The sequence below is a fragment of the Lycium ferocissimum genome, chromosome 4 (assembly GCF_029784015.1).
Source record: "Lycium ferocissimum isolate CSIRO_LF1 chromosome 4, AGI_CSIRO_Lferr_CH_V1, whole genome shotgun sequence".
Taxonomy (NCBI): Eukaryota; Viridiplantae; Streptophyta; class Magnoliopsida; order Solanales; family Solanaceae; genus Lycium; species Lycium ferocissimum.
The window spans coordinates 2116667-2131902 of NC_081345.1; the positions used below are offsets into that span (position 1 = coordinate 2116667).

Below are 15236 nucleotides of genomic sequence, written 5' to 3' on the forward strand. Positions count from 1 at the left end.
GAAAATCTCCTTTCCTTTATTCTTTCGTGCTTTCTTCACTTCTTCCTCAGTTGGTTCATATCCCAAACCAAATGTAAACTGTTGTGCAGGGAGGACTACAGGCTCAACCCGCCCATTTAATGTCTTCCCTAACCCAAATCCAGGTTGGTACCCATTTTTCAGCATTTCCTTTGCAACCATGATTGCGGCGCATGACATTTTCGATTCTTGAATTTGACTCTCGTCACCCACTCTAGTAACATTCACAACTTCCCAAGCATGGTAAGTTGTTCCATCAAACCCTCCTGTTGCCTCAATGAATGGGATAGATTGCTCTCGATAGATGGACGTGTCACATTCTCCTTGTATGCATATTTGTTGTTGATTCCACTCAAATTTGACAGTCTGATGCAAAGTAGATGGCACAGCTCCAGCCAAATGGATCCACGGTCTTCCTAGCAACATGTTGTATGTCGTGGAGATATCAAGTACTTGAAAATTCATAATGAACTCAACAGGTCCAATCAGCACGTTTAACTCTATTTCTCCAATAGGACGCCTTTGAGCCCCATCAAATGCTCGAATATTCATATCACTTGTCTTAAGCTCGCTAGTATTATATCCGATCTTCTTCAGACTCGCTAGCGGGCAAATGTTAAGTCCAGAGCCTCCATCAATCAACACTTTAGACACAAACATGTTACGACACTTAACGCTTATATGGAGTGCTTTGTTGTGACTACATCCCTCGGTGGCGATTCTCATTATCGAAGCTGATTCGATGACTGTCAAGCACGCGCTCAATCATTCCAGCTAATGTCTCACTAGTTGTTTCAGTCGGAACGCATGCTTCACTCAAAATCTTCAAGAGTGCATTTCTGTGTACATCCGAACTCAAAAGCAAAGAAAGGATAGGAATCTGGGCATTGGTCTTTTTCAACTGATCCACAACTGAGTATTCACTGGCCTTAATCTTCCTAAAAATTCTTCGGCCTCGGCTTCGTCACAGCCCTTTTTGGAGCATATCACTTTCTTTGGTTTGCCTCAACCTAGCTAGCTCTTGGGGTATAACACCTTCCGGACCTTGTCATTCCTGACGTCTTAATCTTGTCAGTGATCGTTTCTTTCCCTCGACATTCCATCACAGCTTGTTGATAATTCCATGGTACGGCTTTGGTATCGAGTACTGGCAACTGATTTGGCGCTTGAGCTATCTCCACAGGTGTTGATGAAGCTCCTAATATCTCGACAGGCACACAACCTCTTACCACTATAGCCGGAGAAGCAACGGCTATAAGATCGTGATCTTCCACGCTATTCACAGGCACTATAAATTTGACCGGATCGTCATCATTTTCATTTGTTCCGATCATATTTATCGAGGCCTCATCATGTGTCGGGAGTGGGTTGTTATCAACATTTGGTGTCGGCTGTTTGACCATGATCTGTTTTGCTTCAATAAGATCTTCAACCTTATGTTTCAATGCGTAACAACGATCAGTAGCATGGCCTTTTACCCCCGAATGATATGCACACGTTTTAGTGGGATCAAAACTTCTGGGCAGTGGATCTGGAATTCTACCTTCCACAGGATATAATAAGCCTGAAGCTTGCAGTCTTTCAAAAACAACGCTTAACGGCTCCCCTAGCGGTGTAAAATTACGGAAAGGTCTATTTGGGCGAGGTGCGGATGCATTGTTTGGATGATGAGATTGTGATGGTGGAGCTTGGTATGTTGGCGGTCGCGGAGGTCGGTATGTTGGTTGTGTGTGGTAGACGGGATAGGAAATTTGTGGTGATTGAGGTTGGTAAGATAACAAAGCTTGGTTGTATGGCTGTGATGAATATTGAAAATATTGTGGGTGGAGAGCGTTAGACTGGTATCGTGGAGGTTGTTGATGGTGGTATGAGGTGTTTCCTAGAGCCATTACCGCTGTCGCTTCTTTTTCTTTTTTCTTTCCATTTCCGAGAGCGCCAGTTTGTATGGCCTTACTAGTAGACTGCAATGCTGCTAGACTTGTTATTCTCCCTGTCTTAATGCCATCTTCGATCATGTCCCCAGCTTTGATCACTTCTGCAAAAGCTTTTCCACCCATTGTCACCAAACGTTCATAATACTCTGGCTCTAGCGCCTGAATGAAGAAAGTGACCATTTCTGCTTCCTCCATCGGAGGGTGTACCCTGGATGCTTCTTCCCTCCACCGTATAGCATATTCTCGGAATGATTCAACTGACTTCTTCTTTAATTTTGTAATTGAAATTCTGTCAGGAGCGATCTCAACATGAAACTTGTAATGATCCACAAAAGCATTTGCCAAGTCATCCCAAGTACGCCATTTGGTTGTATCTTGCTTGGAATACCATTCCAAAGCTTTCCCACTTAAACTTTGATTAAATAGTTTGACTCTTATCCCTTCATTTTTCCCTACGCCAATCAACTTTTCGCAATAGACTTTCAAATGGAAGAAAGGATTTCCCGACCCATCAAACTTCTCAAATTTTGGAATCTTGTAACCTGGTGGCAATTCTACCTCAGGAAATGCACACAATTCTTCATATCTCACGCTTTGGTTACTACCGAGTCCACGCAAACTTCTCATAGCCTCCTCCAAACTTTTGAGCTTTCTATTTATCATTTCATCATTAATTTCTCTTGTCTCCTTTTCGACTTCGACATAATGATCAACATCTGCGTGACATAGTCCTTGGGTTTGTGTCAATGGCGGAGCTGTGGCATAAGTATATACCGGCGGAACTTGATGAGGTGCCGGCGGTATGTACTGAGTCTTTGAAGAAGTAGCTGTAAACAAGAGAGGAGCATTTTGAGTGACTAGGTGGGTGAGAGGTTCAGAAGTAGCTGGTTGAGAAGTGGTAAAATAGTTCACTTGGTTAAGTTCGTCTAAGTTTGGGAATGGAGGTGGCATAGGCAAAGTCTGACGAACCCCCTGAGATGGAGTCATATGTGGCGGAGTTTGAGAAAATGACCGATTTTGCAGTACCATGTGACTTAGTTCAGCTACTCGTTGCTCCAGACGAGCAATGACCTCCAAATGTGTTTCTGGTTCATTAGAGGATGTGGGATCACTTGTGATAGGTAAACTAAGAGATGGCTCAGATGAAGTGGTTGCATTGATCAAACTTTGCTCCATTTTAGAACGAGTCTTTTTGGTTAACCAGGTGATTAATGATGAGTCAGAGTCTGATTTCTTCGCTTTAGACCGTGTGAAATATGGATGCTCCGCCAGTTCCCCTTTAGCACAAGTCAACCTTTTGTTTTGAAAATAAGTTTAAAATAAATAAAAAAAGATAGAAAAGAAAAGAAAAAGAAAACGAGTTAGTATACGGCAAGGACATAATATTGCACATAAACACATTATTGCACATAATACATCGTGTTCTATAATGCAAGGGACCTCTTTATGCCAGAGGTAGGCCTAACGAATATTTGAAGGACAAATATGTCTTTTATGTATCATTCCATAACTCTTCCTAAAACTAATTTACAAGAAAATAAAAAATTTATTACATGCCAATTAATAATACAATTCAAAGTTAATCTAAGATATCTAATAATTCATCTCCACTAATTTTCTTTGGTTGTCTTCAAACCTCGGCATTAATTGGGTGCTCCACGACAACTCGCAACAAAAGCATTAGTTTTCCAGAAATATTTATCTATAGAGTACTAGGTCCACATATTCCTCACATTTGTCCTTCAAATAATGCACATACATAGTGAATAGTGTCACTTAGAGTCATAGACTCATTTGAACATTTGGTAAGGTTGACTAATGAACTTAATACACCAAGGGTATTAAGCTTCCTAGGCTTAAAATGATGCATGTCCTTACAAGGTTTTGGTTTCGCTCTACGCTAGGTTGACTAAGAATTGGTTTACTAGACGCAAGGTTCCCGAGCGGACTACTCGAGTGAGAAGGCTACGCGGTCACCGTATTCGGACACCCCGCGCATATGCCAACTCTCCTAAAATTTGGGATTTTTGAAAGAAATTTGCGGGTGCGCAAAACACACCTCGCGTGTACGTGTGATTGTGTGAATTTTCCGAAATGGAGAAATATGAACGGAATGACAATTTTATAAAGAAAGTGATACACATACATATATAGAAAATTTCACATAAGGAATAAAACAATAAAACACTTAAAGCATATAATCATTTAAAACAATAATAAAGCAAAAATAAAGCACACAAAAGCGACAAATTATTTATTAACCTAAGTCCGTTATGGTTAGAACCTAAGTGATCCCCAGCGGAGTCGCCAAGCTGTCACACCCCATTTTAACTGGGTTAAATTAGGAGTATGACGTATTGGTGATTCCTATTTATTTATTTTAAGGAGTCGCCACCTAATTGATTTTAAGGTGAATTAGGGCACCTAATTATTAACTTAAGGTAAAACTAACCTCCGTTAATAGTCCGTTTAACCAAAGGTGTGATTCTAGGTAAGGGTTCTATATTATCCTAAAGGGAAGGGGTTAGGCATCCTTTAGGATCCGTTAACTTACGGTTATCCGGCCAAACTTAGGTTAATTAATTAAAGCTAAAATGACTTACAAATATTGCTAAAGTTTGAAGAAAAAATGTAATAAGGTTGTTAAAAAATAGGATTTACAAAAATAATAAGTTGCATGAAAGATGTCTTTAAATACTATTTAAAGTAAGATTTATAAATACTGTTAAGATTTTAAATGAGAATATATAATAATGCTATAAAAATGAGATTTGTGAAATATAATAATTTGTATATAAGTTGTGTCAAAAAATGCAAGTAATGCTATTTGTGCAATATTTAAAACAACTCGAATGATGAGATATTAATTGATTTTGCGATTTGAGAATATATCAAAATAGCTAATGTGAGTTTTCTTTATCCCTTTTATCATTCCTTATTAAATATACTTAGCTAAAAATATGTGTGATTAATTCAATCTTGAAGAGTTATTTATAAAATATACTAGAGTTTATATTTGCATATTAGTGACGTTTGAAATTTTAAAGTAGTAAGGATAAGTCATGATTCCCTTAGCTCAAATATGTAGTCATGCTCTTTTGAAAATCAATTAATCTAATGAAGATAAATACTATAAGTATTATAAATAATTTTAACGTAAAATGGAAGAGAGTGAAGCTTATGGCATTAATTATCAGTTTAACTACCCATTACTAAACTAAACACTATTAGTTTGCTAAGGTTCATCTAAATTAAGAAAAATAAAGCAAAATAAAAGGTTAGTTGCATAATACAAGTTAAATGCACAAAATAAAATAAAAAGGGTAATAAGTATCGAATGGGCCATTTTCTTGGGGACTGCTGGACCTATTTGCTGTTGGATTCGGCTAAAACAATTTTATTTGCTCGTCTATTTGGGCCTTGGTCCAAAGAATAGGAAATTAAATGAATTGGTCCATTTTGACCGGTCACTGTAGATCTGCTGCCGCTATTGGGCTTAGCCCAGAAATTCCTTTTATTTTGTTGTGGATGGGTTGACACGGGGAGAGATTGCGTTGGGCTTTAGCCCATCGTTGAATGCGGAAGAAGACGAGTCCCTCGGACTCGTATGCAATGGTCATGCAAACAATGAGAGGAAAGGGATTAGTATATAATCAACGAATAAGACTAAACATATGTAATGTAAACTTAAAACATATATTATGTAGATTATATATTGTGTATGTTTTAAATATATCTCATGCATACATAAAATATATAAGCATATACCCTTCAAACTTGGACAGAAAAGGAATAACTGCACATAGAGGCACAAGGACTCTAGCCCATAACGACTTATACCAACCACCTTTGCACAGAATCACAATGAGAGGAAACAGGCATGTTTAGAGATCTATAGACTTCCTAGTGGGCTTTACACATATACGGAGGACCTCACATAAATATTTCTTGACAATCTTATTGTACAATCAAGGCTTAGTTAAAATGCATTTGCAATAGGTAAATTTAATAAACCTGTAGGACATAGATTCAGTGTTCAGCAAATTGACAACATGGTAACATTAAAACAAACTAGCACAACAGGTATCCATTGTGATGGCAGAGACACACAATTTGATATTCACCATATTAGACATATTTTAGAGTTCCATTAGATAGGTGACCAGAAAAACCATAGCTAAAAATATTAAGTTCAAACTAGATCGGCATAACATCACACAGCAACATAAGTAGGTAGCTATTCGTAGTTAGCTACCAAACGAGAGAGATAGCATCTTATTTGATCCTTATCAAACTAACAGTCACTCATGGCCGAATACTAAAAGATCGAGAAGCTACATACATGAATTTGACAAATTAATGTATGGTAAACGAATCCTTCAAACCACCTGAAGGATAGTGACTCAAACATGGGAGAGAAAGAAAAGAAGGATCAGATTATAGTTTAGCATATCATATGTCACTACAACTTGATAACTTTCAGTTTTTTTTAAAACCCAAATTATACAGAGATATAACACATTTGCACCAACCGGTCCAAGAGTCAGTAAACAAGCCTTTAATTCTAGTCTTTTCAAATATATAACACGCTTGTATTTATCTTTTTAGGTTCATGAAGTTCACCAACACACATGATTAATAAGCAAGTCATCCTATTCCTCACCACATAGTTAGCTAATATGATTCATATTTCTTTGATTAGATCATATCCAACCATATTCAAACTAGCTAAACCCAAAACTTGAAAGGTGCAAACTAAGCAAACATGGGAAAGTTTAAATTGAAACAAAACATGTCAAGAGTGTGGGATTATTTAAACACAAGACAAGCTAATCTTAAAACAAAGTCAAATTATATTGGAAAGTGACACAATGCTAATCCGATTGATTAAGTCATGTTTGAGCTAAACATGATGGAGGACATGTTAATATCAAATATGCTAGCTTTGAACCGGGCATGATACATGTCTAGGTGCAACTAATCTACGATTCAAGATACACAAATCTAATGAACTAACATGTCCAATCGACAACATGATTTAAATAGTTCCACATATGCTATATTGGACTTATTATTCATTGACAACTGATTTAAATAGCCCACTTCTTATCGGCTAGCAACATGCTCCAGCTAAAGCAACAAATAAAGCATGCTACGGACATACCAAACAAAGATGTGCAAGGATATAAGTGGATTATTCCCAAACAATTTGAACTAAACATACATGTATCACCAAGTCGCCAAACACTCAAGTATGTTTCAAAAGACATCTTTACAAACATCTAATCCCCCTTAAGACAATATGAAAAACTACCTAAGAGGCGAAATTTGATGCATGTTCATAGCTCCAAATCATATATCAATTTTACCTTATGCTAATTTTAAATCAGATTTATTTATCTCATCCACAAACCATCAATCTTATCATAGTACACACTGGATATGCTTTCTCCTTATTGCAATTTCAACCCTCCTTATTACTATATCATTACTGAATTGCATTAACGATCTTGTGTGATAATAAGAAACAAACAGGAATCAATCCCAGACTTAGCTATTAGCCATAAACCAACTTAACAACAAACACTTAAGCAAGATCAAATATCCTACTAACTAATTGTCCAGATTTATAGAAATGATATGCAACTTAAACCAACTAACACGATTAACTCTTGCCTTAAACCAACTAACACGATTAACTCTTGCCTTTGAATTAACTGAAATCAATCTATCACACATAACATACGTAACTACGTAAGCAGAGCCAAACTCGATACTTAAATCATCACAAACTTAAGATAATGAGGTCCGAATCAATAACAACGTACGAACAAAGCTTATCAAGCTAATCTAATTAATCACCTATTTTAAAACTAACAACGGTTAAGAAAGCATAGATTAAAGCGTAAAAGTAAAAGGAAAGGGGAATTACCTTAACACGGGTGCAGCGAAAGTGTCGAGGCTTATGTCTCCGATCTACACTCGAACTTATTCGAATCTGAGCTTGTGTTCCTCGGATTCAATGCAATACCAAGGGGGCGAAATAAAATAGAAGCTGATTTAGTATGATAACTCAATGTTGAGAATATTGCGATTTGCTGCAAACTTATATTTTCTAGGGGATTTTTTGTGACTAAAACTTTGATTCGTTCCAAGGGATTTCTCGTTCAAAAATCTCGTCCCTTAACACGTTTCCACTCCCAACTATTTATAGGTTTTTTTTTTGTGTAGAAGAAAGAGAGGAGCGGGGGGACAAGGCGAAGGTGGGGAACAGAGGGAAGTGGGAACGGCGTGGTGGGGGCGGCGAGAGATGATGATGAAGAAGAGAAAGAAGGGAGTGGGGAGAGTGGGGTGCGGCGGTGAGTGGAGGAGCGGGGGGAGCGGATGAGAGAGAAAGAGAGGTAGGGATTAGGGTAGGTTTTCAAGAAAATAAACGGGCCGGGTCGGATGAATTTCGGGTAGTGGGCTGGGTATTGGGTCAAAATAATGGGCTGGTGGTCTGAAGATGTTGGCTGGGCGGATGAAAACAATGGGTTAACTGATTTGGGCTGGTTGTTTTAAAATATTGGGCTGGATGGAAGAAGTAGTTTGGCTTCTAAATTTACATAAGAGACCCCTTTTAAATTAATCAAATACTGAGTGTGCTAAAATATCCCCTAATATAAAGTATGTATTTATTAGTATTTAGATGAAAATAAAATGACGCCGTAATAGCCGTGCGATAATATATTTGAAATTCAACAGTAAGTAAATGTTATTATTAAATTACGCGAAGATAAATGCGATGCGTGTGCATGGGTTGGGGTGAATAAAATTGGGTAAAATACCGAAATGATAAAAATGTGAATTATAATAATAATAATAATAATAATAATAATAATAATAATAATAATAATAATAATAATAATAATAATAATAATAATAGCTAGTAACTGTAATAGATTAATGAAACGCCGATATTGATAAGAGGCTAATAATTATAGTAAAAAATATAAATATTTTTTTAATTTGTCAAAAATATTAGAAGCGTAAATAGGTATTTCGGAGGAGAGGCGGGACAAAATTGGGTGTCAACAATATATATATATATATATATATATATATATATATATATATATATATATATATAAATAATCGGGTTAGTTTGGTCTCGGTTTGACTTTTTTTAGTTAACATCAAATAACTACTCGAGTATTCTTTTTCCAGTTTGATTCGATTAGTCAGTTTGGTGCGATTCATCAATTTTCTTTTTACAGCTTTAATGCCAACATTACAGGAAGCGACTCGTGCTATACCTTTAGTAGGCATTTGGACATGCGGTTTGAAACCATGAGATGAAACCAACGTTTGGACATGCATTACATCTCATGGTTTCAAACCCCAAATCATCCAAAAAGGCATGATTTGGGGTTTCAAATATTTTAAATATAAAATTTGACCCATAAGTTTATATTTTGTAAAAAGAGACCCGTAAGTTGGTAGATATTTTTAACAATTACTCCCGCCAATCATTTACCAACATCATTAACTTCCACCAACCTTTATTTATGTCTACCAACCTCATTACTATTGATGTTAAATTTTCGTTTTTATTGAACTAAAGTTTGATCAATTGATGTTGTATTTTTTAAAAAAGGCCTTCTAGTAGCGTATTAATTTTGTTATGAACTATGACTTGCTCATTTGGTAAGATTGTATAAGAATTGGGAATGTTTTGATAGTTTTCACAACTTGTGAGGTTTTTATGTCTATAAGAGAAGATATAACTTATGATATTCAAATTGCATGTCCAAACCATGGCCAAACGGCTCCTTATTGTTGAAATCATCATTCAATCAAAAGCCTAAAAGAAAAAGAAGAGGAGCAGGCTTTGTTTGTAGTTTGCTAAACTAATTACAAATTAAATACCTCAAGAAAATTAAATATAACTTAAATAACAGAATCAAAATTGACCACCGAATGCAATACCTAACACTTTTCATTGCCAAACTAGTTTGGATAAGGTATACTCCGTTTCATATGATAATAAACTAGCGTTTGGCCATAGATTCAAAAAAAAATTGAAAAATTTGATTTGTGTGAAGTTTTTCAAGTTTTGAAAATGTGTTTGGCCATAATTTTTCAAAATATTTTTCACTTTTTGTTTTGGAAAACATAAAACATTACTCATACCCATAAGTTCTAAAAACTATGAAGAATACCCAATCATACAAAACATACATACTTGCTAATCTCAAATTATGCAGAACATGCTATTTTAATAATAGTAGCTAATAACACACTTATTAGCTACTACAATTTAAATTACAATACAAAGATTCATCCGTGCAAGGAAAAAAAAAAACAACGGTAGTAACTAGCTATTCTTTAATGTAATCTTCCCGCTTTGCACGAACAATATTCACTTTATAGAAGAGATTGTTTTAATTGTGGGAAACGTGGTAGATACGGCTTTAATGGAGGAACATCGTAGATAAAATTAGTCGGGTTATAAATAGATGGAGTTCTTCTATAAAATACGAAAGTTTGGGGTATTTTTTGAAAAGGCCAAAGCATAGATCTTGGCCTAAAACAGGTTTGAGCCAAAATTTGAAGATTTGGTTTCAAAATCTGTAAAGATTTCTTTTTTTTTTTTTTTTTTTTTTTTTTTTGCGCGGATTACCTTCACTTGGGGTCGTCTTTAATGTTTGCCCTTCAAATCGGTGGTTTTAAGTTTTAGCCTTCGTCTAATACCCCGAGGTTGTGGGTTTGAACCCCAACAGTAAAAAAAAAAAAAAAAAAAAAAAAACGCAAGGCAGAATCCTGCCCATGCAGGCAGAATTTGCACATGGGCAGAATCTGCCTTAAGGCCATGTGTAAATTCTGCCTTAGACAACTACTTTCTAGTGGAGTTATCACTATTGATTATGTAAAGTCAAGAGATAACATAGCGGATCTACTTACAAAAGGCTTAACTAGAGAGGTAGTTGAAAGATCATCGAAGGGAATGGGTTTAAGGCTTAGGACAAGTCATCATGGCGGTAACTCTACCTAGCAGACTGGAGATCCCAAGAGCTAGGTTCAAAGAGATCAAACAAAGTTATGAATGACGGTTCGACATTGTCAAATAACTCAATCCATTCTCATGATGAAGACAATGTTCAGGAACAAGGATACAACATTAAGGCTTTTTAACGAGTTAATAAAGCTTAAGTTGTTTAATGATTTCTAAGTTTGGCAGGTATGACCAAATAGTGGTATCTACGTGATGACACGTTTTAGGAATCACCTATGTAAGTGTGAAGTGTAAGCCGCTTCAAAGAGAATGATAGAAAAAGCCCATTCTCTATACACTCATGAAACCAGGCGGTGTTCATGGCTGAAACGAACACAACTATGAGAACCATAGACGGTAGAGGGTTGATTATGTGACATGTGGTTGTCTAGGTATACACCAAAGCTCGACGGTTCAAAGATATCAAATCTACCAATTGACCAAGTATATCCGACATATGTTCACTACGGAAAGTTCAAAGAGAAACCTACTTATCCAGATGCAATTAATCCTTGCTTGTAAATCACACACTCGTCCGTGCATTCCTTTTTCTTATAGTCATTCCCCATTCATGTGGGGGATTGTTGGGTTCTAGTTAAGTTGAATGGGAAATATTTCTGAAAAGATGCAACTAAACTGTGCAACTTTTGAGTTGCACCTTTTAACTAAACCAGACCAATGGCTATATAAATTTTTTCATCCTTCAGATTTTCTTTACGAATTTTCTGAATTTCAAAACTTCTTCTTCTTCTGCACAAATAAATTCCAGTGTGATTTACTGCCGTTGAGTGGTTTGCTGACGCCGTGGGTTTAGGTACCGATACACCGGTGAGTAAGATCGTTCTATCCTGGGAGGATATATTCCATTAACCTTGGGTACTTGAGGGGAATAATTTCCTTAAGGACACATTATGCATTTAGTGGGCTCGATTTTCTTCCTTAAAATTATTTTCCGGATACTGTTTTAATATTTTCCAGTTTCTGGTTTATACTTTCTGGTTTTACAAAGTTTACTGTTTTCTGGAATTTTTTCAAAGTTACTATTTCAATATATTTTCGTAATACAGATTACTAACAACAGTATCCATAAAAAAATTGTATGAAGGTTTGAACTTTTTCTGGAAAATGTGTGCCGAATAAGATATAAAATATTGTCCTTTTGCACCAATTTAATTCACCAAATACATAGCATAAAATTTTGCTTTCACTTTAAGCTTATCAGCCAGGAACCTCACTCTACATATTAATTAAATTCTCAGGTTAAAAACTCATGCTTTTATAGATGTATATCGTTGCAGTCCATAGGCATCTTAGTTCAATGCACTCAATTTATGCGCTGCAGACTTGAAATCAATGCACTTCCAAATTAAAGTTTGATAAATATGGCCTGGAGTTGTTGAAGCACGCTTTAGCCAAGCAAGTATGCAATGAAAGTAAGCGCTGCAACTTACAAGGCTCCGTCCAACATTGTTATAAGAAGTTGAAATTTCTCAAGCATGAGATATTTTTAACCTCTCTACCAAACACAAGATAGGGGTAAGGTCTATCAGAAACACCCTCTCTACCTCACACAATGTAAGGGTAAAAGAAGGTGAAATTTCTCAAGCATGAGATATTTTTAAAACTCTCTACCTCACACAAGATAGGGGTAAGGTCAATCGGAAACAACCTTCCTACCTCACACAAGGTAGGGGTAAAGTGTTACGCCCCGTAATTTCGTATATTGAAATTCGAGCTTATCTGTGTTTAACTTATGGTTATGAGGATTTAAGTTCATATATTAAGCTATGAAATGATTGAAGGACAAGCGATCCGACAAAAGAATTAAGTTTGTTGGATGTTGGGGCAAATGTGAGAAGCTATTTTGGTCCAAGTTGGGGGATGAATACTTCTTAGCATATGAATCATTTTAAGGTGAAGCAAGAGCCTAAAATGAAGTTCCATGAGTCTAGTTTCCAACGCAATAAACAGCTCCTCAATCGGACATCGAGGTAAGGAGATATGGACGAAACAAGCTGGACTGGCAGACCAGGAAATTGGTCTGCGCGAACGCGTCAGGGAGTGGCGTGAACGCGCAGAAGGCCAAGGGCCAAAAACAGCGCGAACGCGTCCCCACGTGGCGCGAACGCACTGAACAAAAATCTGAAAATCAAGTTCGGAATGAAGGTTGTGTTATAAGAAGGTAATAATAACATATATATAACATTTGGAGACCATATGGTGTGAATTAGTTCATATGTTATTTGACGAAAAGCCCTCGTTGCTGCAAGCAAAGTGGGGCCCACATGTCGGAGTTTTATGAAAGACGTGAGAAGGGACATGTGAGTAGTATATGGAAAGTTGAGTAAGTCCTAAGAAGGACCCATAAGCTAAAAATGAGTGTAGACCCTCCAAAAAGACGATTTAAGAAAATGTTTTTGGGTGATCCAACTTGGAGGGGCAAAAACGGCATCATACGTTTGGAATTTGGGAAAATCCCCAGAAATAGAAGTTGTAGATAATTGAATTATATTTCCAACCATAGGTCGTGGTCCCTCATACGATATCGGGATCAAAAGTTATGATCGTTTTACTGAACGAAGGTCCAGGCAGAAAAACAGGGCTAGCGCGAACGCGCTAGAAGGCAGCGCGAACGCGCTGAAGGAATTTCCAGTCGGTTCTGGCAGCTTCTAAAACGTTATAAAAAGGGGGAAACCCCCCTCATTTTCAGCTGAAAGCCACGAAAAACACCCCCAAAAACTCTCCAAAAATCTGGAGAGTTCTCCCCAACTCCCCAAACCAAATTTTTGCCCAAACCAGGTATAATTTCTCAATTCCAGTCCGGATAGCGTATAGTTTTTCTTTGTAGAATCATATAGTGGACGCGTGGTGACCAAAAATTAGTGTGAAAAGGTGAAGATACAGCAATATTAAAGGGAGGAAGGTATGAATCTCTTTCTATTTGTATGAATATTGGTTTATTTACGAAGAAGACGCGATTAAATAATTGTATACTGAGTTAATTAGTTATAAAAGTTGAAAAACAGCGTGTGGGCTGTTTTATGAGATATTTTGGGGCTGGAAATATTATAATTGATGTTGGTGTTGTTGTTGTTGTTGTTGGTTGCTGAATTAAGAATTCGGGACGGTATATTTATAGGGGAGTCTTTTGCCAAATTTTTGTCGAATATAAAATAGTGTAATTTGGAATATGGACAATATATGATCAAAGAATCTAATGTTTGTGTCAACTTTCTTAAATGTAGATTTACGGAACCAAGCTTGGATGAATAAGCATAGCTAGTAAGGCGCGGCGCGGTATGTTAAGGCTAAGCCCTTTTCTTTCTACGGCATGAATCACATACGTTGCGATTTTATAAATGCTCCCATAACGACCTTATTTTCAAAAGTTAGAATTTATGATTTCAAAACATGATTTCTTCTTAAAAGTTATAAATGATTTTCAAAATATTCATTTTTCTCCAAAATCTAAGTTTTATGATTTTTGATAGTTTTCATGACCAAAACAACGACTATGATTTTATGATGACCAGGATGATGCTAGATATAGGAAATGACTAGATGAATATGTCAAGGATATGTTCTTACCATGAATATGACGATATGAAATGTTAAGCTATTTTGGATAATGACTATTTTAAAGGTTTCAAAGTATATGAAATGATATGATATGACATGTTCTATGATTTCTCTTAATGTTATCCTTCGTTGATAGTCTCGCCTTATTATTAGTTCCTCAAGGTGAGATAAACGCCCATGATTATTCCATAGTACAATCGGAGGTTACCGACCTTACGTCACTCCGATAGAGTTATAGCCTTTCTTCGGGCTCCCGCATGCTATGACATGATATATGTATAAGTATACGTATATGTATATGTATATGGGGAAGATGGGAAAAAGGGCGGCGCTATAGGCGCACAGCCACCTGATCAGTTGGAGAATGATATGATATCGTCCCGGACGCGGGATGCCCGGACGCGGGATGCCCGGACGCGGGATAAGTGGTTAAATGGATCGGAACCGACGCCTCGGCAATATGGTATGTTCTATTTTCTTTATATATGAAAATGAGATGTTTTCAAGAAAGAATACGTACATGTATATACAAATGGATCGGGCCGCACGTTCCGCAAAGAATGTATATGGATCGGGCCGCACGTTCCGCAAAGATAGTATATGGATCGGCCGCACGTTCGCAAAGCATTAAGCATGCATGATTCCGCCTTAAGAGGCACTCATATCTTACG

General features: G+C 36.7%; 1 protein-coding gene across 1 annotated transcript; it reads right to left on the bottom strand.

Annotated features, from left to right (window-relative positions):
- Window positions 1-718: 718 nt before the first annotated feature.
- LOC132053667 (uncharacterized) lies at window positions 719-3128 on the bottom strand. The gene is made up of 2 exons (XM_059445779.1): window positions 1054-3128; window positions 719-857 (listed from the first exon to the last, which is right to left on the bottom strand). The coding sequence occupies exons 1-2, from the start codon at window positions 3126-3128 to the stop codon at window positions 719-721; spliced, it is 2214 nt and encodes a 737-aa protein (XP_059301762.1).
- Window positions 3129-15236: the final 12108 nt, after the last annotated feature.

Excerpts from the sequence above, each read along its gene's own strand:
- LOC132053667 (XM_059445779.1), bottom strand. The coding sequence starts at position 3,128 with ATGGAGCAAAGTTTGATCAATGCAACCACTTCATCTGAGCCATCTCTT. Across the intron at positions 858-1,053 it reads GGAATGACAAGGTCCGGAAG|AAATGCACTCTTGAAGATTT; the intron begins GTGTTATACCCC and ends GGATGTACACAG.